The sequence below is a fragment of the Stegostoma tigrinum genome, chromosome 18 (assembly GCF_030684315.1).
Source record: "Stegostoma tigrinum isolate sSteTig4 chromosome 18, sSteTig4.hap1, whole genome shotgun sequence".
NCBI classification, from domain to species: Eukaryota; Metazoa; Chordata; class Chondrichthyes; order Orectolobiformes; family Stegostomatidae; genus Stegostoma; species Stegostoma tigrinum.
The window spans coordinates 57695699-57719279 of NC_081371.1; the positions used below are offsets into that span (position 1 = coordinate 57695699).

General features: G+C 45.8%; 1 protein-coding gene across 4 annotated transcripts in view; it reads right to left on the bottom strand.

Moving 5' to 3' along the window:
* The window catches only part of ano6 (anoctamin 6), a 149680-nt gene extending 141029 nt beyond the window's left edge, over nucleotides 1-8651 (bottom strand). For 2 of the 4 annotated variants that reach the window (XM_048549483.2, XM_048549481.2), the window contains exon 1: nucleotides 8153-8650. In XM_048549483.2, coding sequence (XP_048405440.1) covers nucleotides 8153-8207 — 55 coding nt within the window. In that variant the 5' untranslated portion in view covers nucleotides 8208-8650. Of the gene's footprint in view, nucleotides 1-8152 lie in introns of all 4 variants that reach the window. The other 2 variants (XM_048549480.2, XM_048549482.2) reach the window with 2 other exon arrangements.
* Nucleotides 8652-23581: the final 14930 nt, after the last annotated feature.

The window sequence follows — 23581 nt, forward strand, 5'->3', positions numbered from 1 at the left end:
CCCACTCCAGGACTTGAAGATCAAGAAAGGTGCTTTCATTAAATAGCGAAACAAATGGAGCATCAACCTGAAAATTGCTCTAATCCACTGAGGACAGGGTTAAGAGGAGAATCTCCTGGTCAGCCATGTTTGATGTGAAGTGACCCTGAAGCTTTGTTTGGCATGTGGAAACAATTTGGTAATTAATCTTGAAGCATAATATTTTCGAGTATATTGTTTATCATTATGTTCCACTAAAATCCAAAAACATCGCAAATTCTTGAAGGGCTATCGCTCGCACACCCGTTCCAGGTAAATCTAGCTTTGGAAGCAAACATAGACCAGTGCACTTTGTCTGCCTTGTATCATACAAGCTTGTGAAGAGAGAAATGTGAATATCATGTAATGTATGACTAAGGAAGGAGTATCTGAGGTGAAAAATACATTAGCGCACCCGTTACCATTTCACTGTTATCCAAATATTCATTTCCCTAGACAAGCAGATAGATTGCGCTGAGAAGTTGTGTTTATAGGGCTAGGTATCTAGACTGCCATTTCCACATGGAGAATTTGACCCAGTTGAAAGTGCAGAGACAGAGTGCGCTTTTGCAGACTGAAGCTGAAAACACAGATGGAGAAAGTACAGAAAGTGTTTCTGTGAAACAACAAAGCATGAAAGTGTTGGCTTAGGATACAGCAGGTTTTTATTTAAACCTTACGGTTCAGAGACATGATTATGCAGCCCAGGAGAGATGGGATTTTACCCGGAGTCTCCTGACCCAGAGGTAGAGATACCACAAGAGCCCTCTTAGTCAGGATGCATGGAACCCTGTAGCCCAATGGTATCAATGTGGATTTCACAAGCTTCAAAATCTGCTCTCCCACGACCGCAAACCAAAACCAGCCCAGCTCGTCCCGTATCCCTAACCGGTCCTTCCTCCCACTCATCTCCACCTCTTACCCCAAGGCAACTTAGGGTCCAATCGACTGTATTCGCTGCTCACAATACATACAATCATTGAAATCAGACAGTGTGGAAGCAGGCCATTTAACTCAGAGCCCACTTGACTGTCCAAAGAGTATCCCAACTAGACCTAACCCCCCCCCTCCATATTATTTCTGTAAACCTGCACTTTCCATGGTTAATCCACTAGCTTGCACATCCCTCAGCACTACCTGCAATTTAGCACGGCACTCAACCCAACTTGCACGTCTTAGATGAAATGCAGACTGGGTGACTACTTTGCAGACAGAAAATAAATAGAACATAGAAAAGCCCTTCGGCCCACGATGTTGTGCCGTGGAATAATCCCAATCCAAAAATAAAATAACCTAACCTACTGTTCTGCAAAAAAACCCCCCAAGCTTCCAGCTACCTGCCACTTCAACACACCACCATGCTCCCTGGCCAGCATCTCTGTCCCAGGCTTGCTGTAGTGCTCCAACAAAGCTAAGTGCAAGCTGGTAGAACAATATCTTATTTTCTGCTTGAGGATTCTATCGGCTTAAGAGCTCAATTTTGAATTCAGCAATTTTAAGGCCTGAACACCTCCTTCCATAATCAGTTACCCATCTCCATACCCTAGGCCTTATCATTACAGAGGCTGCTTTCAGCATAGCCATACCATTTTCATCTACCTATGGTCCCCGTTAGCACTTTCGTGTTCTTCCTGGCTTACCATTATTAATCCTTTCATTTGCCTAACTCATTCTCTGTCTCTGGGCTCTGATCCACCTATTGCTTATTCCTTTACCATTGCTCCCACCCCTTGACACCCACCTTCTGTTTTCAACACATATGCCAGGTTTTTCCTAGCTACCAGTAGTTCTGAAGAAGGGTCACAGGACCCGAAATGTTAACTCTGCTTTCGCTTCACAGATGTTGCCAGACCTGCTGGCTTTCTCCAGCAATTTGAGATTTTGTTTCAAAGCTGCCACTTAATCGGCACTTCATCCACCACCTTAAACATTCACTCCCTCCATCACCTACACATGGTGACAGTAGTGTATATGCTCTACAAAATTGCACCACAGCAACTCTTGGTGTTTTCCACATTTGGAAAAACACCAGGCACACGGGAGTACTACCATCAACAAATACAACACTACTCTTTTGCTACCACTGGATCAAAATTCTGGAACTCCATACTTATAAAGATATTGTGAGTGCATATGGACTGCGGTAGTTCAAGAGGTGACTTCTGAAAACACCTTATGAAAAGTCAGAAGAAACCACTAATAAATACTGTCATGCCAGCAACACACACATCCCACTAACAATTTTTTTAATCCAATTGTTTGCAATATGTTCAAAGCTGTTAAGTTACTGTGTTTTTTTAGTAAATACATTTGGTATTGATCACTTGATGTATTAGTTTCTTGTAAAATACAAAGGCATTGCATACAAACATGTGGTTCAAGTCTCCTACAGATACATGAAAGTAACCAGCAAGTGACAGAATTGCACCTTATTTTGTTTCTAACTTTTACAAATGTTTTCAGTTATACTAAGGATTTTGATCGATAACTGTCATCAACAAATTAATTGCCCTGTGATTTCTAAACATTTCGGGTTGAAGTCCTGTCTGCTCCAAAGGCATGTAGAAACATCTCTGAACAGGTTAATTAGGGAAATATCAACAAGTTATCTAATGTGTTTTTAGTTGGTTATGTGCAACATGCAGGTACCTACAAGAAGTTCAGCTGCTTTGCCTGACATATACAATTAGCCAATCAGCTTACAGTAGTGCTAACTGGAGTCAAATTTGTGATTCAGTGATCACATTTGGTAGTTTGCAAAGTAGGTAAGCATCCTGTTTGCAGTCTTGTGGGCCAGTATCTTCACACACATTTTGCATAATTTTGCCTGCAATAAAGGTGTGTACTCGTAAAGTCAAACTCATGCTCGCTAAATAAAAATGTAATAATACATCACTTAAAAACATCTTGAGAACTAACGTTGTCATTCCTTAATACTCTAATTTGGAAGCTAAATTGAGAATCTATACTACAGGGTTTACTCAATTGCATTCCTAACCCAAATTGATTTCAGGTAGGCCAATTGATTTTGGTTTATTCAACAATTATGTTGTTCAGATAGATGGTTTCTTAAAACAACACATGCAACCAGTTGTATCAGTGATAATGGGAACTGCAGATGCTGGAGAATCCAAGATAATAAAATGTGAGGCTGGATGAACACAGCAGGCCCAGCAGCATCTTTTGTGCTCCTGAGATGCTGCTGGGCCTGCTGTGTTCATCGAGCCTCACATTTTATTAACATGCAACCAGTTCCTCACTGCTATACACACATTAATTCACAAAACAATATTACTGTCACCAATTTTAAAAGAATTTTGTTTTGCTTCAATGAAAACATAAATCCTTAAAAAGTAGCAACATAGATTAACAAAACTATGAAAAAAATCAAGTGCCAGGTTTTATTTCTGCAAGAACTGAATTGCAAAGTAACACAGCCAAACTTTTATCAAACGTTTGTTCGACAGTTCTCCTGAGTACGTTACAATCTAAAGAGAGTATAAATAGGGCAATGGTCCTGCAGGCCTGTCCTCCAGAGCTGGCCCTGCCTCTGGCCAAGCTGTTCCAGGACAGTTCCAACATTGATATCTACCCAAACATTTCCCAGATACATTCTGTCCAGAAAAGGCAAGACAAATCCAAATTGGCCGACCAGTCAATCATTAGCAAAGCAATGGAAGACATCATTGATAGCACAGTCAAGGAATACTTAACAAAATCCGGCACACAAATGCTCAAATTGGGTTTTGCCAGTTCCAGTTAGCTCCTGGCCTCTTCACAGCTTGAGCAAACCAGGAGTAAGGGATGGCCTAGTGGTATTATCACAAGACTATTGGGCAATGTTCTGTGGGACTTCAGTTCAAATCTCTGCCACAGCAAAATTTGAATTCAATAACCAGCTGGGAAAATAAGAGTCTAACGATGACCATGAAACCGCTGGACAATTAGGAATAGATGATTAAACCCCAGCACTAGTTAGTGACAGCCACATCCTATGAATGAATTTGAAACAGGCATGCTATCGAAAGCACTAACAAAACTAATGTGAATTGGAATCCGCACTGTACATGTTACAGTCATATCTAGCATGAATGGTGATGGTTGTGGGTATTTGGTAGGTACTTTTTCCCTAAACAAGCTGTTTAGACATAATGACACACACCTGGAGGAAGTGGGAGTCGAACCTGGGCTGCTTGGTACATAGGAAGGGACACTATCACTATACCACAAAAACGCCAAGTTTCTTAGGGGTTTTATTGTATAGATATTTATTTCCAATCAAACTGTTCGAGGTTACATACTTCTGGGCTGGATGGGAATTGAACCCAAGCCTTCTGGCACAGAGATAGCCTGCTAGTGTAAACTTCAATAACGGTTCATAGATCGAAAGAATCAGCAATAGCTCTGTCTGGAACAAATGTCAAGCGACAAAGACAAACTGTTGTACAGAAATTGAAAGCAATTAGCCATGCCTGGGAATAGAAGCTAAACAGAATTATTTTAACAACTTCTGGATACAGCAACCTTATGGCACAAGGACAACTGGTGGGCTGGCAGAAAAATTTAAGGTGTTAACTGCAGGAAAACAAACAGACAAGCCAATGCTGAATGTAACAAGAAACAGCCTTTTGATAAGAAGGCAAGTCGCGGATTGGAAAACTGTGGATGAAAGGATCGTCAATAATGTCACACCACAAATTTGCAGGGCAAAACAAACTGTGTAAAAATAGGATTCCTTAGGAGGAGAACTTTGAAAGAACAACACTACATGAGGACTGAGCCCTGGGCACATCCAGAGATAGATTGGTTGGAATCGTAGCTAAATTCCATTATCAATCAGGTACTGACCAAGTTGAGTTGTGAGGCTTAATTTGCGTACTTGAATGGTTGTATTTTGATTGTTACATACAATAACGTTTAAATAATTGTTTCAGTATTTGAGATTTCTTTTTAAGTAGTTGAATTAAAGGTAGCTTGTGGCAATTTAAATACAACAGTAGGGACACTGCCATGGTGACACACAAGCCCTGTAGTTCCTTCAGATAATTTAAAACAACTTGCTCAGACACACTTCAGGAGCGGGTAGGTTTTGAACCCAGGCCTCCTGACTCAAAGGCAGGGACATTACCACGCAATACCTGTAGCACCTTTGGGTATTGTCCATGGGCAAACCATTTTCAGCTGCTTCAATAACTTTCCCTCCATTATAACATCAGAAGTGGGGGATATTCACAATGATTGCACAATTATTTGTAACTTCTCAGTCAGAAAAGCAGTGTCTGTCCAAATGCAACAAGACCTGAACAAGATAACAAAGTGTGAAACTGGATGAACACAGCAGGCCAAGCAGCATCTCAGGAGCACAAAAGCTGACGTTTCGGGCCTAGACCCTTCATCAGACCTGAACAATCTCTAGGCTTGGGCAGATACACAGTAAGTAATGTTTGTGCCACACAAGTGCAAAGCAATAAATCTTAACAAGAGGTAACCTAACTATCATCCTGTATGGTCAATGGCATTGCCAGTGCCAAATCCCCACAATCAATATCCTGAGTGAGGGTAATCATTAAGCCGAAAGTGAACTAGACCAGCCAAATACTGCAGCTACAGGTGGGAGGCGATGGCCTAGTGGGTATTATTGCTGGATCCTCTTTGGACAGCTGAGCCCTTTAACCAGGAGCAAGGAGAAACTAAGTGACATTCAGTGGGAGGAATCAACTGAAGAAGTCTCACAGAAAGTGGAACGGACTTCACTTGAACATTATCCAACTGGTTTATTTCTGTAATCTGAAACTGAATTCAGTCAGAAGCAAGTGCTGAAATAAAACAAACAAAGGCTTGGCTTTGGTGAGGCCACACCTGGAATATTGTATGCAGTTTTTCTCTCCTTTTCTGAGGAAGGATACTCTTGCTCGCGAGGAAGTGCAGCAAAGGTTTACCGGGCTGATTCCGGGGATGGCAGGTCTGACGTACGAGGAGAGATTGGTTAAGTTAGGATTGTTTTCGCTGGAGTTCAGATGAATGAGGGAAATCTCAGAGACTTATAGAATTCTAACAGGACTGGACAGGGTAGATGCAGGATGTTCCTGAAGGTGACCGTAGTAAGTACTGCTGATGCTGGAGTCAGAGATAACACAATGTGGAGCTGGAGAAACACAGCAGGCCAGGCAGCTACAGAAGAGTAGGAATGCTGGCTTTTTGGGTCAGGACCCTTCTTCAGAAATGGGGAGGGGGAAAGGAGCTCTGAAATAAATAAGAAGAGGGGGTGGGGCTGGGGAAAGTAGGTAGCATGGTGTTAGGTGAATTGCAGGTTGGCAGTGGTTCATAGATTGGTCAGTGAGGTGGGAGGAGCAGATTGAGAGAGAAGACTAACAGGTTGTATCAGGTGAAGGAGGCATGGATGACAGCAAGGGTCACAGGATGAGGCCAAGGGTGGGGAGATTTTGAAACTAGTAAAGTCCACATTGAGGCCATTGGGTTGTAGGCTTCCAAGGTGGAATCTGAGGTGCTGTTCCTCCAGTTTCTGGGTGGCATCATTGTGATGCTGGAGGAGGCCCAGGATGGACACATTGTCCAGGGAGTTGGAGGGGAAGATGAAGTGGTTCGCAACTGGAATGTGTTGTCATTTGTGGTGAACAGAGCACTGGTGCTCTGCAAAGCAGTTTCCAAGCCTCCGCTTCCTCTCACCGATGTAAAGGAGGCCACACACGGAGCAGCGGATGCAGTTGACCACATTAGCGGATGTGCAGGTGAAGGATAAATGTTCACTGACCAATCCCCACTACCGCCCATCTGCACTCGCCTATCACCATCCCACCTACCTTCCCCAGCCCCACCCCTCCTCTCCTCTCTCCATTTATTTCAGAGACCCCTTCCCCTTCCCCTCCCCCATTTCTGAAGAAGGGTCAAGACCCAAAACATCAGCTTTCCTGCTCCTCTGATGCTGCCTGGCCTACTGCGATCCTCTGGCTCCACACTGTGTCATTCCTGATGGTGGGTGTGTCCAGAACCAGGGGTTACAGTCTGAGGATTCGGGGTAGACCATTTAGGACGGAGATAACGAGACATTTCTTCATTTGAAGCATGTTGAGTCTGTGGAATTCTTTACCACAGGAAATAGTTGATGCCAAAATATTGAATGTATTTAACACGAGAGAGCACTTGGATGAATGGGATCAAAGGTTATGGGGTGAAAGCAGAGTTAAGCTGTTGAGTTGGATGATCAGCCATGATCGTGATGAATGACGGAGCAGGCTCGAAGGGCCGAATGGCCGCCTCATGCTCCTGTCTTCTATGATTTTCTGTTGAGCTGTAGGGAGAGGCTGAGTAGTCTTGGGCTGTTTTCTCTGGAGTGTCAGAGGCTGAAGGGTGGCCTTATGGCAGCTTATAAAATCATGTGGAGAATAGACGGTGAATATTCCAGGTCATCTCCCCAGGGTAGGGGAGTCTGAAATCAGAGGGCATGGATTTAAGGTGAGAGGGAAAAGATTTAGAAGGAACCAAAGGGGCAACATTCCCATGCAGAGGGTGGCACATGCATGGAATGAGCTGCCAGAGGAAGTGGCGGGAGGCTGGTACAATTACAACATTTAACAGGCATCTAGGGTTGGGTTTAGAGAGATATGGGCCAAATGCTGGCAAATGGGACTACATTAATTCAGGATGAGAGTTGGGCCGAAGGGTCTGTTCCCGTGCTGTACGTCTCTATACGACACTTCTAAAACACACACACACACACAATAAGGCGGGTCGGCTCATGAAAAACGCACAAACTAATAAGCCAAGTTTCTCAATCTGTTTGGTTGGACAGTACCCACTTCCTCATCAAGTCAAGCTTTTCGATCGTGTAGGGAGATTTTAGAAAACGGCAGCCAGTGATTTTTGGCTGGGAACAAAAAATACCAAAACACAAGAAAGCAAACCTTCAGTCATTAAATGCGAGTAAATTTTTTTAAAAATTCCAACACTATTCTGTTCAAGTAGGGCTCAACATGGCAAATGCATGGGGGCAGGCGGCTCAACAAAAATTAAAATTGGACACGAACTGGATCATTTCTGGGGTTTAAGTGTTCAGAAGTTTTATTTTTTTTAAAAAAAACGAAACCCCATATTTAAAATATGTTTGATGACTCACCGTCAGGAAATTCTTCCATCTCCAATTGTTCCTCGTCTGAATCTACATCCGTCATCTTGAACACTTTTTTTTAAAAAAAATCTCCTTTTCTTGTTAAATACCGTCCTTGGCTTGGGCTAAAAGTAATTTTCTTTTTTTAAAAAAAAGTCAAGCACCAAAATAGCGTCCTCCCTCCCTTCAGACAGCAAGCGATCTGAAGGGAATCTTTCTGTCTCCAGGTAGCAACGGGAGACCGCAAAACAAAAAAAAACTATCTCTAAAATAATAATATTGTCTTTTTTCTCTTTCTTTTTCTGTGGAGAGTCTCTGACAAAAACACTGAGCCCCCGCGCGGACACACAAACTCAGTCCAGACCCCACCCCGTTCGTTCGCTCGTTCCACTCCGCCAGGAATTTCAGGCGATCGGGAGCTTCCGCAAACAAGTTTGAGGGAATCTCTCAGGCGCTGCCTACATCTGAGTGGCTTTTCTCTTGAGCTTTGGCGTTGCTTTCGCGCATTGTATCCGCCCATGTGAGGAACCAACAAAACAACGGAAAGAGTTTAGCGTCAGAGCAAACACAGAGTAACCTTCTGAGAATAGTCCCCTGACTCCAAAGCCGAAGCCTCGCACGATTCCTGTGTCTCTCCGGGAGTCACTTGCTCTTTTCAGGTCTTCCCCATTGACTTTTGTCTTGTGCAGAGCCAATGTGAAGCTGAGATAACAAAGTGTAGAGCTGGATGAACAAGCAGCATCTTAGGAGCAGGATGGTCTATAAGTTGTGTGCTTTTTGAACAAAATAAAGTGCGAAGCTGCCATTTTCACGGTAACCCCGAATCCACACTGTACACAGTTTCAGAGATAATGGGAACTGCAGATGCTGGAGATTCCAAGATAATAAAATGTGAGGCTGGATGAACACAGCAGGCCAAGCAGCATCTCTGTACACAGTTTGCCAGGGTTACACTCTTACACAAATAAAAACCAAAAGAACTGCCGATGCTGTAAATCAGGAACAAGAACAAAGTTGCTGGAAAAGCTCAGCAGGTCCGGCAGCACCTGTGAAGGAGGAAACAGAGTTAATGTTTCTGGACCGTTCTGAGGAAGTCACCGGACCCGAAACACTAACTCTGTTTTCTCCTTCACAGGTGCTGCCGGACCTGCTGAGCTTTTCCAGCAACTTTGTTCTTGTTACAATCTACACAGATTGACAGGGTTAGAGGGTTTGACCCAGAGGCTGAATAGGTTGGGGCTATTTTCCCTGTATTGTGGGAGGCCGAGGGAGTGACCTTATAGAGATTTATAGAGTGAATAGCCAAGGTCTTTCTCCCCAGGGTAGGGGAGTGCAAAACTAGAGGGCATAGTGTGGAGGTGCTAGTTATGGACTGGGGTGCACAAGTCAGAAATCACATGAAACTAGGTTATAGTCCAACAGGTTTATTTGAAAATACCAGCTTTTGGAGCCTCAGTCCTTCTTCAGATGTTAGTGCAAGAGGGAGTATCAGACACGAAATTTCTAAGTAAAGTATTAAAGGTTCACACCATTGATGAAGATGTGCTAAATAAACTTGAGATGCTGTTAAATCTTTAATCAGTTAGATTAAAATGTGTATGTAAATTCCCAAATCCCTTTCAAGCCATGGTCCTGGGAGAACTGGGCTGGGCTTCACTGGAACACTGTAGCAAGCCGGAGACAGAGATATTAGCCAGGGAGCAAGGTGGTGCATTGAAGTGGCAGGCGACAGGTAGTTCAGGGTCTTTTTTGACAGGACGGTCAATCAGGCCCGACCCATCTCATGCACTTCTGCCCTCACCCCTTCTCTTCCCTCCCACATAGGGTCCCCCTTATCCTCACCTACCATCCCACCAGCATCCATGTCTAGAAGATCGTCAGATGCCATTCCCACCACCTCCAGCAAGATGCCACCACCAGACGTGTATTCCCCTCCCCTCCCTTGTCCACCTTCCACAGGGACCATTCCCTCTGGGACACCCTGGTCCATTCCTCTTTCACCCCCAACACCTACCTACAGCCCTGCGGCAGCTTCCCGTGTAACCGTTGAAGGTGTAACACCTGCCCATTTACCTCCTCCCTCCCCAGTATCCAAGGGCCCAAACATACCTTCCAGGTGAAACAGCACTTTATCTGCACTTCCAAGAATCTAGTCTACTGCATTCACTGCTCACAATGTGGTCTCCTCTACATTGGGGAAACGAAGCGCAGACTTGGTGACCGCTTCGCAGAACACCTATGTTCTCCTCGCAAAAAAGACCCTGAACTACCTGTTGCCTGCCACTTCAATGTACCACCCTGCTCCCTGGCCAACATCTCTGTCTCTAGCTTGCTACAATGTTCCAGTGAAGCTCAGTGCAAGCTGGAGGAACAACACCTCATTTTCCACTTGGGTCCCTACAGTCCTCCGGACTCAATGTTAAGTTCAATAATTTTAGGGCCTAAACTCTCCCATGTCTCAGCCCCCTACCCCACACACCAGGCCTTGTTACCACGTAGCCTGCCATTACACACCCCCTGTTATTAGTCACTAACAGTTCCCATTAACAACTATTCACCCTCCCAACCTGATCATTAGCAACTCCTTTGTCTGTCCAACTGTCCTTCTCTGTCTTTGGGCTCTATCGTATCGTTTACTCCCTACCCCACCCACCTCCCTATTTTCTGCATATAAACTGACGTTTTCCCAGCCACCATGAGTTCTAAGGAAGGGTCACCGGACCTGAAACGTTAACTCTTTTTTCTCCTCCACAGATGCTGCCAGACCTGCTGAGCTTTTCCAGCAACTTTGTTTTTGCTGAAGGATATAGAACTTTGCTATCAGCTTCTGCCTGGTGACTATGTTGTTGTATATCTTGAAGTCCACCTTGAAGGATGTTTACCTGAAGATCCAAGACCAAATGTCCTTGACCCACTGAAGTGTTCCCCCACTGGGGGGGGAAATGCCCCTGTCTAGTGATTGTTGCACGGTGCCCCTTCATCCGTTGTCGTAGCATCTGCATAGTTTTGCCTGGGGGTTCCTTATACAATGCGTTTTGACATAGCCAGAGAGGTTCTTACACAGGGTCCCATTGCCTGATACGATGGGACATCCAGGTGTATTGGCTTTAATTATCTTCAGAAGGCAGTAGAGGTTCCCTCGTGAGAAGTATGGGGGATGAGAGTGTATAGTTACTCTGAAGGACTGGATCAAAAGTCTTGATCAGTTTGTTCAGTTGACGAGTGTGTTCTTTGGTCAGATCAACAGGTAGTTGTCTGTGGTGTTCCTGGTTGTTCAGATGTCGGTACACTTTCTTGCAGTAGCCTGTTCTATTCTATATGACAATGGCTCCTCCTTCGTCTGCTGGTTTGACGACAATGTTGCAATTGGTCTTGAGTGCACAGATGGCATTGCGTTGTGCCCGGGTGAAGTTTTGTGCCACCTTGTGAGTGTGGCTGATGGATCTGGTGTTCATGCTTTCTCTGATGGCCTGAGTATACGTGTCAAACCCTGGGCAATGGCCCTCAAAGGGGCTCAATCCAACTCCTTCTGTGCCTGCTCCTCCGTGAATCTCTCTGTCGACAGATCCGGTTCATTGGTTGTCTCATTGGGCTTGTTGCTGACATCTTGGATGAATTCCCAGAGTCTCATTTGTCTGATGAATTCTTCTGCGTGTGCCCCGAGTCCAATGGGGCCCATTTTGTTGATGGAGCAAAAATTGAGTCCTCGGCTGAGAACTTTGATCCCATCTGGTTGATGGGTGTGGTCAGATACATTGATGTTGGATTTTCCCTGTGTTGGTACCACCAGGGAGACTTGGTTATTGCTGGTGGTGTTGCCAAATTTCTTCTGCTCCTTGTTACACACACACTCTCTCTCCCACTCTCTTCCTCTCGCACACGCACGCACACACGCACACACACTCTCACACACACACGCTCACACACTCTCACACACACTCTGTCTCTCACCCCATCACACACACACCCCCTCCCCCCATCACCGATACTCTCTCTTTCCCCCTCACTCTATCTCACATGCACATACATGGTCTGTCACCCACAACCCTCACACACACACACACACACACACACACACACACACACACACACACACACACTCCCACCCAATCATACATACTATCTCTCCCCCCTCACTCTCTCTCTCTCTCTCTCTCACACTCACACACATATACACACACTTTCTCATCCCCCCTCAAACAGACACAAATAAATGTATTGGGTGAATTTATATTTGCAGATACATTTTATTTTGTTCAAAAATCACACAATTTATAGACAGTCAGTCAATATGGCATTTTATAAATTCCTGCTTTGGAGATGGAGCCAGTCTGACTCCAAACTAAAGCACATGCAGATTCTAATTAAGGCCTCACACCTAAAAGGAGATAGTAGTATCCTCCGATGCTGGAGTCTGAGATAACAAGGTATAGGGCTGGATGAACACAGCAGGTCAGGCAGCATCAGAGGAGCAGGAAAGCTGACGTTTCGAATCTGGGGAGAGATAGTAGGAACTGCCGATGCTGGAGAATCTGAGATAACACGGTGTGAAGCTGGATGAACACAGCAGGCCAAGCAGCATCAGAGGAGCAGGAAAGCTTGACGTTTCGAGTCTGGACCCTTCTTCAGAAAAATCACACCTGATATGCATTGTCTGACCTAAAGTGTCACCTCTTCTTTACACTGATAAACCTTTTAGGTCTCTCAGGACCATGACTTGAAAGGAATTTGGGGATTTACATGTACGTATTAATCAATTGAAACCGTCTAACTGATTAAAGATTTAACAGCATCTTAGGTTTGTTTAGTACATTCGCATCAGTGGTATGATCTTTTAATCTTTTACTTATAAATTCTGTGTTTGAAACTACCACTCTCAGTAACGCCTGAAAATGGTCTGAGGCTCCAAGAGCTTGTGATTTCAAATAAATCCCTGTTGGATTATAACTTGGTGTTGTGTGATTTCTGACATGGAGCATAGGTTTAAGGTGAGAGGGAAATGATTTAAAAGGGACCTGAGGGGCAACTTTTTCATGGATACGGTGGTGTATTGAATGAGCTGCCGAAAGAGGTGGTGGAGGCTGGTACAATTACAACATTTAAAAGGCAACTGGATGGATATAGAACAGGAAGGGCTCAGATGGATATGAGGCAAATGTGGGCAAATGGGCCTAGATTAATGTAAAATATCTGGACAGCATGGACAAGTTGGACCAAAAAGTCTTTCTTCCATGCTGTATACCTCTGTGACTCTATGACTCCACATGGGTCCATTTGAGAGTTAACTGGGGTCTTTTTGGTGGGCTACAATAAGCTTGTAGCAAACTACAGTTATGTTCCACACACACACACACACACACACACACACACACACACACACACACACACAATACTGGAGAAACTCAACAGGTCTGGCAGCATCTGTGGAGAGGGAGAAACAAAGCTATATGTTTCAAATCCAATATGACTCTTATTCAGAACTGAAGTTCAGCTCAATATTTAGTTCTGAAAAAGAGTCATACTGGACTTGAAATATTCACTCTGTTTCTCTGAACTGATAGGTGTGAAAAATTAACCCTGAGCATTTCGAGATTTCACCATTTTGCCTTTCTATGTATCCTGGGCGGACTGGAACATAAGAGAGAGAAGCTGTAATAAGTATGGCAATGAGTATTCTAGTTTAACAGTTACAGGTTGTAGGGACTGGTTCAATCACAGAATTGTTACAGTGTAGAAGGAGGTCATTCAACTTGTTGTGACTGCACCATCTCTTCAAACAAGTATCATTACTGAGTGAAAATCTCCTGCTCTTATCCTCTACCCTTGGACACAATTTTTATTCAAATAATCATTCAATGCTTCTTTGAATGATTCAGTCAAACCTGCCTCCACCATATTTCTAGTAGAATAGGAAATGAGAATAAATGATTTTTGTTCACATTCTTAAGTTGTTAGCCTCTCCCTATTTCCAAAATAACTAGGCATTGTTTATGCTTTTATACTTCACTTGGTTATATTATTAGCACCGTCCCAGGAAAAAGTACAATGTTTGCTTGTTTCCCCAAAGTGGCCCTGTTGAACGTACATTGCCAAACTTAAACATTAAAGGACCATATTCACCAAGTGCTGTTGAGTTTACACTGGTTCATATAGCCCCACAAACCTTGGAGAATTCTGTATTCCTTCACTTTTACCTGTCACATATCCCCCTTCTGGTTGCCCCACCCACTACTGTTTCCATTAATCTCTCCATCAACGTCAGCAAAATGAAGGAGCTGGTCATTGACTTCAGGAAGTGGAGTGGAGGGCATGCCTCTCTCTGTGCTAATGGTGTTGAATTGGAGATGGTCAAGAGTATTAAGTTCCTGGGAGTGATGATCACCAATAATCTGCCCTGGTCCACAAATGTCAACACAGTGTTCATGAAGGCATAATAATCTTGTCTACTTCCTCAAGAGGCTGAGGAAATTCAGCATGTCTACAATTAATATTACCAATTTTTATAAATGCACCATGGAAAGCATCCTATCTGGATGCATCACAGCTTGGTAGGCAATTGCTCTTCCAAAGACTGCCAGAAAGTACAGAACTGTGAACACAGTTCATCAAGCAAACCAGCTTTCCATCCATTGACTCCACCAGTACTCCCCACTGCCTTGGCAAAACAACCAACATTGTCAAAGAGATAGTAAGAACTGCCAATGCTAGAGTCAGAGATAACAGAGTGTGGAGCTGGAGGAACACAACAGGCCAGGCAGCATCAGAGGAGCAGGAAAGTTGATGTTTCAGGTGGGGAACTAGGGTCCAGACTGTGTTATCTCTAACATTATCAAAGACCTCTCCTACCACTGTTATAGTCTCTTCCACCCTTTTCCATTAGGCAGAAAATATAAAAGTTTGTAAAAGTGCATGAATAGATTCAAGAACAGTTTCTTCCCTATTATTCAACTTCTGAAGGAACCTTTCAAATTTTAAATTTAAATGTTGATCTCACTCTTTGTGCACCTTCTCTGCTGCCATAACATTGTATTCTTCGCTCTGTTCTAATACCATAATGCACTTGGTATGATCTGCCTGTACCGTATGCAAAACAAAACTTTTCACTGTGCCTAGGCACACATGACAATAGTAAATCAAATCATACTGTGCTTCCTTAAGCCACCTAATCCCTACACTCCTCAAACCTTTGCACTTTTCCTCCTCTCCTTCTTTAATACATTCCTTATAGCTTATAGGTTTTGTCCGCTTATATTAACATCCATTAATATCTTGGTGTATGCTGCTGGCTGATTAGCTTTCTGTGAAGCACTGCATGGGTCTAATTCACACGCCAGCACTGTCCTTTCCTTCCCTCACCTGAGCTATGGTGACCCTCTGGTTAAACCACAACTAGTCATCTCTCTCTAGTGAGAGAACAGCCCAAGAGTCTGGGATGACTATGGCAAGTATGCCTGGCTTATGCTATATCAGCACCATTGATTAAGGTAAACTGCTGGAGATCAAAATTTACTTAAGAATAATAATCAAATCCTAAACGGTACAGCTCATTAAAGCCCTATTGCTCAGCCTACTTATACTGATGAGTTGATCATTTCAGCTACTACACAGTAGGGAAAACTTGTTCCTTATGGTTCTCAGACTTCTTGTGGATTTGGTTTAAAGTGGAATTGCTGAAAATCTGCAGGGTTTTTAGATTTAGAATCTTTGTACTTTGTGTTGCAGAAAAATTGCTGCCTCTGCCTCAGGTCTTCACTATTATATTGTTCTCTTATTTCTGTGTCAGGACTGTACATCAATAAACTGTACAGTGTGTGATCCTGCTAACTGAAATAAAATTTTCCTGGGATTGCAACCTTAGAAACAATAGATGCAAAGGCGCTCCAAAACAGGTTAGCAGTCTGCTGGCGTGGTCAGAGGTAGAAATGTGAACCCTTTTCTGACGAAGGGTCGAGGCCTGAAACGTCAGCTTTTGTGCTCCTAAGATGCTGCTTGGCCTGCTGTGTTCATCCAGCTCCACACTTTGTTATCTATGGTCAGAGGTACATCAGAAAGAGATCAAGGTGATTGTGGGGAATGGCATGCTTTCCATTTCCGGTAAGCAGTGTTAGAATCAAGCACATTTAAATGCTGAGCATTACTCCCTGCTCTCGACAACCACAATGTATATCAGGTCTAACCTTGGAGAACTTCACTGCGTAAGACGACAGGACGATTAAACTAAAACTCCAACCATATCTGCCCCTTATGCCCTAGTTAATGTGAATTTTGGATGTGAGTTTACTCGCTGAGCTGGAAGGTTAGTTTTCAGACATTTCGTCACCATTCTAGGTTGGACAAACAGGCAGAAAGCTAGCCACCAGAATACATGAACATCAACTAGCCACAAAACGACATGACCCACTATCACTAGCATCCTTACATACAGATGAGGAAGGACACCACATTGGGACAACACATCCATCCTAGGACAAGCCAAACAGAGACACGCACAAGAATTCCTAGAAGCATGGCATTCCAACCGGAACTCCATCAACAAACACATTGATTTGGAGCCAATCTACCATCCTCTGAGAAAAAGAACAGGAAATGACATCACCAACCCAAGGAAAGCTAGCGAGTTTTGAGAAGATTTGTAGCTCAGGTTGAGGTTCTGGATATGAGTTTGCTCGCTGAGCTAGAAGGTTCGTTTTCAGATGTTTCGTCACCATTCTAGGTAACGTCATCAGTGAGCCTCCAATGAAGTGCTGGTGTTATGTCCCGCTTTCTATTTATCTGGTAAGGGTTCCTTGGGTTGGTGATGTCATTTCCTGCGTTGGTGATGTCATAACACCAGCGGGACATAACACCAGCGATTCGTCGGAGGCTCACTGATGATGTTACCTAGAATGGTGACGAAACATCTGAAAACGAATATTCCGGCTCAGTGATCCATCTTACATCCGGAACAAAATAAAGACCCACTCTTTTGTGGACCGAGAAGAGGAGAGCACGACTGTGTTGGAGGTGGAAGGAAGATGTCAGGTTGGCTGTGCACCCTTGCAACAGGAGAATCTTAATGCTGGCTTCGGCCTAACACTGGTTCAGGGGAGCAGCCAACCTGCAACGATGGCTGCAGCGAGTGCTCGTTCCCCAGGTCAGGGGGTCCGGAACACCATCCGCATTTCCGTGAAGAAGGTGGATGAAGGTGCATCTGTGGACCGCACCTTCTTCGTGAAGAGGGTCCTGTTGGACTGTTGTGGGTTCGCTGCTGCGGACATTTACTGCCTGCAGGATTTCCCCGGAGGCAGTTTTTACGATGTAACCTTCAGGAGTGCCAAGCTTTGTGAACGTTTCCTGGAGGTTTTCAAGGAGAAAGGAGGTGAGGGCCCCCTCTCGGTATTGACCGCTGTCACGCTGTTCGTGATGCCAGCACAGAGGAGCCGTATGGTGACTGTACACATGTACAAACCGCATGTGCCAGCAGTTGATGTCCTGACCTTCAGCAGAAGGTACGTGAAGGTGGAGGGGGACCTAACTGACATTATGGACCCCTTCGGGATCTGGACAAGTAAGAAGCAGGTCAAGGTGACGCTGAAGACGGGCGCGGACGGGAACATCACACACCCACCGTCCAGCTTCGCGATCGGCGGGAGCAAGGGCTACCTGACCTACGCAGGGCAACCTAAAGTGTACCATGCCTGTGGTAGGTCAGGTCACGTGGCGGCCGACTGCAAAGCCACCATATGCAGGAACTGTAGGGAGGAGGGACACCTTGCAAAGGATTGCCCACAAGAAAAATGCTGCAACCTTTGTGGGAAAGCGGGCCACCTCTATAGGGCATGCCCGCGGCAGGAGGCCACCTACGCCCAGGCCGCCAGCAGGGGCAATGCGCGGCAAGGCCCCCCCCGGAGGAGAGGAAGGCACGAGGGCCCTGCAAGGACCCCACTAATGTGCAGGAGGGCCAGGCCGTGCAGGAGGGCCCAGCCCCGCAGGATAGACCCAAGGCCAGCAAAGCGCCCCTGCAGGCTCTGATTCCTCCCACCCCCCAACAACCCGGAGTCGATGGAGGAGGCGACAAGTGACACAGGGGAGTGGACGACGGTTCGGAAAGCGAGGAGGAAGGCGTGCCGGCAGGTGCAGGCACCGCAACCATCAGGCGGGAAGAGGCAGCTACAGGGGGGCTATAAGAGCTCCTCTGACAAGGGAGATTCGGAGGATGACCGCCCAAAGCAGAAGCTAAAAATCTCAAGGGAGAAGGAAAGCAGCACCCCGCTTCTAGGTGACGGGAGGCGTCCTGAGGCTCCCTCCAACACCCAGCCATGCGCTGCTGGTGCCCTGGAGGGACCCCCGGAACTTACAGGCGTGAAGGAGAAAACAGCCTGTCCCCAGCCTGACCCGGAGCCGGACCCTCCTGCCTCCGTACCCCCTGACGGGGGGATGCCACCCGGAAGGCAGCACGGACAGTTTCCTGAGCCCGGAGAGCGTCCAGCAGTTAGCCCGGGCAATGGGCATGAAGGGACACAGGGAGGGGCTGGACCTTGGACTTGGGGAGGGTACTGTGGTCACTGCCCACAATGGGGGTATGAGTTGCGAGCTTTAATGTGTGCAGCGTCAAGTCCACCGCAAGATGTGTGTCCACGTCGGCCTACCTGACCACCGTCAAGGCGGACCTCCTGTTTCTGCAGGAGTGTGGGATACCGCACCTCGGCAGGTATGGGAAATGGTCCGGTGCCTGGACCTGTGGGCCTTCGATCTGGTTGGGGGTTAATGACTTTTGCTCCTCGGGCCTGGCTATTCTGCTGCGGGGGCGCAACTTCACCATCTCTCAAGTTCAGGAGGTGGTGTGGGGCGCCTCCTATTGGCTGATGTCACCTACAGGAATGCTCCCCTGAGGCTGATCAATGTGTACGCCCCAGCGGTATGGAGTGAGCGGTTGGCCGTCCTGCAGTGGCTTCCGCCCCTGCTGGCTACGTCCAGGCCGGTCATCCTAGGCAGAGACTTCAACTGCATCATCAACGCAGATGGAAGATCTGGCGTGGGGACAGCCGGTTGGGGGAGTCAACTGTACGTCACGTCCAGATTCCTGATGGGCACGGTGAAGGATGCCAAGCTGCTCGACGTCTTCAGCACCCCTGCAGACGGAGCGCAGTGGAGATTCACCTGGTCGCGGCCAGATGGGTCTATCCGCTCAAGGATAGACTTCCTGTTTGTGTCACGGGTGTTCTCGGCCAAGTCCACCAGCGTCGAGCCGGTGTTCTTCTCCGTCCACTGGCTCCTGCTGGCCGACTGTCACTTACAGGAGGACCAGCCGGCCGGCAAGGGGACGTGGAAGCTCAACACGACTCTGTTGACCCCAGAGAACGTCGAGGAGCTTAAGAGGGAGTACGCCGGTTGGAGAACCGTGAAATCCCTCTTTGAGTCTCCGGGCGACTGGTGGGAGATGGTGAAGGAGAACATCAAGAGGTTCTTTGTCCTCAAGCGTGTTCGGAAGGCAAGAGAGAGGCGGGGAAAGCTGTCGCGACTCCAGAAAAGGGAGCAGAACCTGCTCCTTCTGCAGTTGATGGGGGTCGATGTCACGGAGAGTCTCCACGAGGTGAGGGTCCAGCAAGCCTCGCTCTTCACCGCGGAGGCCTCCAGGATAATCTTCCGTCCAGGGTCCGCTCCGTGGAGCAGGACGAGACGTGCTTGCGTTTCTTCTTTCAGAAGGTGCACAAAGAGAGCTCTGTGCTTAGCCGGCTGAAGGAGGACGACGGCTCGGTGACGTTGTCTCGGCCCAACATTTTGAGAGTCATCAGATCCTTCTATGCTGGACTGTACGACGCGAAGCCCACGGACAGCACGGCCATCTTCCACTTCATTTGGGGGTCGAGGATGGACTGGGTCCGCAGGGACACCATGTACAAAGAACTGGAAAATGGGGGAAAGGACGTACCGAACGCTACCCTCGCCCTGATGGCTACCTTTGTGTGTGGCTGCATCAAGCTGTGCGTAGATCCTCAGTACGCAAACACCAAGTGTCACTACTTACTGAGGTTCTACCTGTCCCCGGTGTTGCGAAGGATGGGCCTGGCCTTGTTGCCGCGGAATGCTCTGAGTAGTTGGACCGTCCCATACCACCTGTCCTTCGTGGAGAAATTTTTGAAGGGAAACACCTTTGACCACAAGGCCGTCAGGCAGTGGTCAGCATGTAGTATCCTGGAGACCCTTCGGGAAAAGGAGAGGGTGGATCCCGTCGTGTGGTTCCCCATGCAGACTGCCAAAGTCGTTTGGCAGAATGCCTCATCGCCAGAACTTTCAAACAAGCACAAGGACATTGCTTGGCTGGCGGTGAGAGGGGCTCTGCCAGTGGGATCCTTTATGCATGCCTGGAATCTCTGCGCCACCGCACGCTGCCCTCGAGGTGGCTGCGGGGCGGACGAGACTGTTGAGCACCTCCTTCTGGAGTGTGCCTATGCGCAGGAGGTCTGGAGGGGGATGCAGTGGTATTTGTCGAGGTTCATCCCGAGCAGCTCCGTGACACGGGACTCCGTGCTCTACGGGCTGTTTCCCGGGACGCACACCGAGACCAACATCAACTGCGCCTGGAGGACCATCAATGCGGTGAAAGATGCTCTTTGGTCTGCCCGCAACTTGCTGGTCTGCCAGCTGAAAGAATTGACCCCAACCGAGTGTTGCAGACTGGCACACTCCAAGGTCCAGGACTACGTGCTGAGGGACGCGCTAAAGCTTGGGGCAGCCGCCGCCAAGGCGCAGTGGGGAAAGACCACGGTATGAAACGACTCGTCCAGAATAGAGAAAAGGGGCCCTACCTGGTAACTGGGCCCAGCTGGCGCCTTCCCCAACTGGTCAGGGGGCCAAATGGGACTGTGCGGGGTGACGACTGCCGGGGTATTTTCTTTGCTTTGTTTTTTTTTCCTCTGTTTTGTTTTTTTCCTTTAGTTGGTGTACGTACCCGCTGGGTAACCCGGAGCGGCTTGCATGACTGGGTCGGTGTATAAATATGTTTTGTTTTTTGTACAGCTTATGAATAAAGTATATTTTTTCAAATAAAAAAAGTGACAAAACATCTGAAAACTAACCTTCCAGCTCAGCGAGCAAACTCACATCCAGAACCTCAACCTGCGCTACAAATCTTCTCAAAACTTGCTAATGTGAATTTTGATTAGCTGGGATGTAAAGAAGAAAATATTTTAATCTCTAGTGTCACTTTAGATTCACCAAATTTTTTGCTTAACATCTTCCAGTCTTGTTTAATATTTCATCTTTAAAATATTCCTGTCATGATTGTCACCTAAGTCCTGCTGATGTAAAAACAATAAATATTGTTATCCTTCTGTCTAGGATCTCCATTTAAAAGGGGAATTAGGTGAAGAGGAATTTCTTCTCTCAGAGGGTCATGAGTCTTTGGAGCTCCTGGCCACAGAGGCCTGTGGGAACAGAGTTCTCCTGTATATTTTAGGCAGAATTAGATCCTTGATTAGTCTGAAAATGCAGAAAAGTGGATGTGGGGAATGTTGGATCACACATGATCCTATTGAATAGTGGAGCAGGCTCAATGGGCTGATTAGCCTATACTTGGTCTTTTATCTTATGGTCTTTTGGTCTGATTGACATCATCATGTCTTTTTGCTATAATGTTGGAATTCCCTTGTTTATGTTTATTCGAATACTAATGGATACTTGTGCTACAGCCGTATCTTCAAGGTTGTGTCCTGTTATATCCACATTAGTATCAAGAATAATTCCAGTGTGTTTGCTACATGCACTTGTAATGATACCCTATATTTATAGTGTGTAAACTCTCGAGTTTTACAAACCCTTTTTCACAATCCAAGGCAACCACTAATCACAACATTTGCAATTCTGGTCGTCTGGGAAAATGTGAGATCAAAAACCCCCTCTAGTGTTCGAGTGCCATTATCTCAAGATTGCATAACAGTGAAGCTCATTTATACTTTTGAAGTCACTGCTATGTACCGGGAAAACAGCAGCCAATTTGCACGTTTTGGTTTTCTACAAACAACAATGGAATAAATAACCAGGGTGCCTTGTGGGTTGAGGGAGAAATGTTGTGCAGAACTCTACAGTGGGTGAACTCTGTAGCTTTTCTTCAATTTGTAGTATGAGATGTTTTGTATTCTCATAGCTTAGATGAGACCTTGGTTTAATGGACTAGAGAGCATATGAAGGGAGAAAAGATTTGATTTTTGAACAACGAAAGCAAAAATATTTGAGAAAGTTCATGTTGGCTAACATTTTGGAACAGCAATGTGGTTGACACTTAACTGTCCCCTGGGCAATTAGGGATGGGCAATAAATGCTGCCTAGCCAGTGACGCCTTCATACCATGAATGAATAAAAAAACTCCCACTTCTTCCAATAAATCTTTATGGATTGAGTTGGCTTCAGATTCCTTATAGATAAATAAGGTATGCTGAAGATTTTTAACTTTAGGGAGATAGATTTGGTGAGAATTATTAAATAGTTTAATGAGCTGATATCAGAAGGACAAAACTTGTAAAAGCAGCGGCACCTTGCTCATTGGAATGGCCATGACCTCATAGTATTATCGCTTGGCTGTTAATTCAGACACCCAGCTAATGTCTAGGAGCCTGGATTCAAATTTCACAATGGCAGATGATGGAATTTAAATTCAATAAAAATCTGGAATAGGGTGTCTAATGATGACCATAAATCGATTGTCAATTGCTGGAAAAACCCATATGGTTCACTAATGTCCTTCAAGGAAGGAAATCTGCCATCCTTACCTCAACTGGCCTACATGTGACTCCAGACCCACAGCAGTGCGGTTGACTCTTAACTGCCCTCTGGGCAATTAGGGATGGGCAATAAATGCTGATTCAGCCAACGACACCCTTGTCCTGTGAATGAACAAAAGAAAAAAACTTCTAGATATGTGGTACATGAGCTACAACTCTAATTAATACTGTCAGTTGTGAATGTACAATAAGACCACAAGTCACACAGCGTGAGGTTAGAGTCCAACAGGTTTACTTGAAATCATAAGCTTTTGGAGTGCTGCTCCTTCATCATCTGACAAAGGAGTGGTGCTTCAAAAGCTTACGATTTCAAATAAACTTGTTGGACTGTAACGTTGAGATATATGACTTCTGACTTTGTCCACTCCAGTCCAACACTGCACCTCCACATCAATGTATCATAAGACCCAGCTTAAATAGGTAATAAAGGAGTCGATAGAAGCAGAAAGATCTTCAGATTCATCAGAAGTCAGATAAGAAAGTAAGGGCAAGGAGAAGAATGTTTAAACGTGTAGCTAGAAAAAAACTCAACAATGAAATGAGTAGTGTAAAAGTGATGGGTTACAGGGGGCACAGTAAATTTTGGGGTACATTCTCACCTTGGTCACATGGGTTGCATGGCACTTCAGTAGAATTAATTGTTCATCCTTTCCATAAGCTGCTAATTTTTATTCTACCT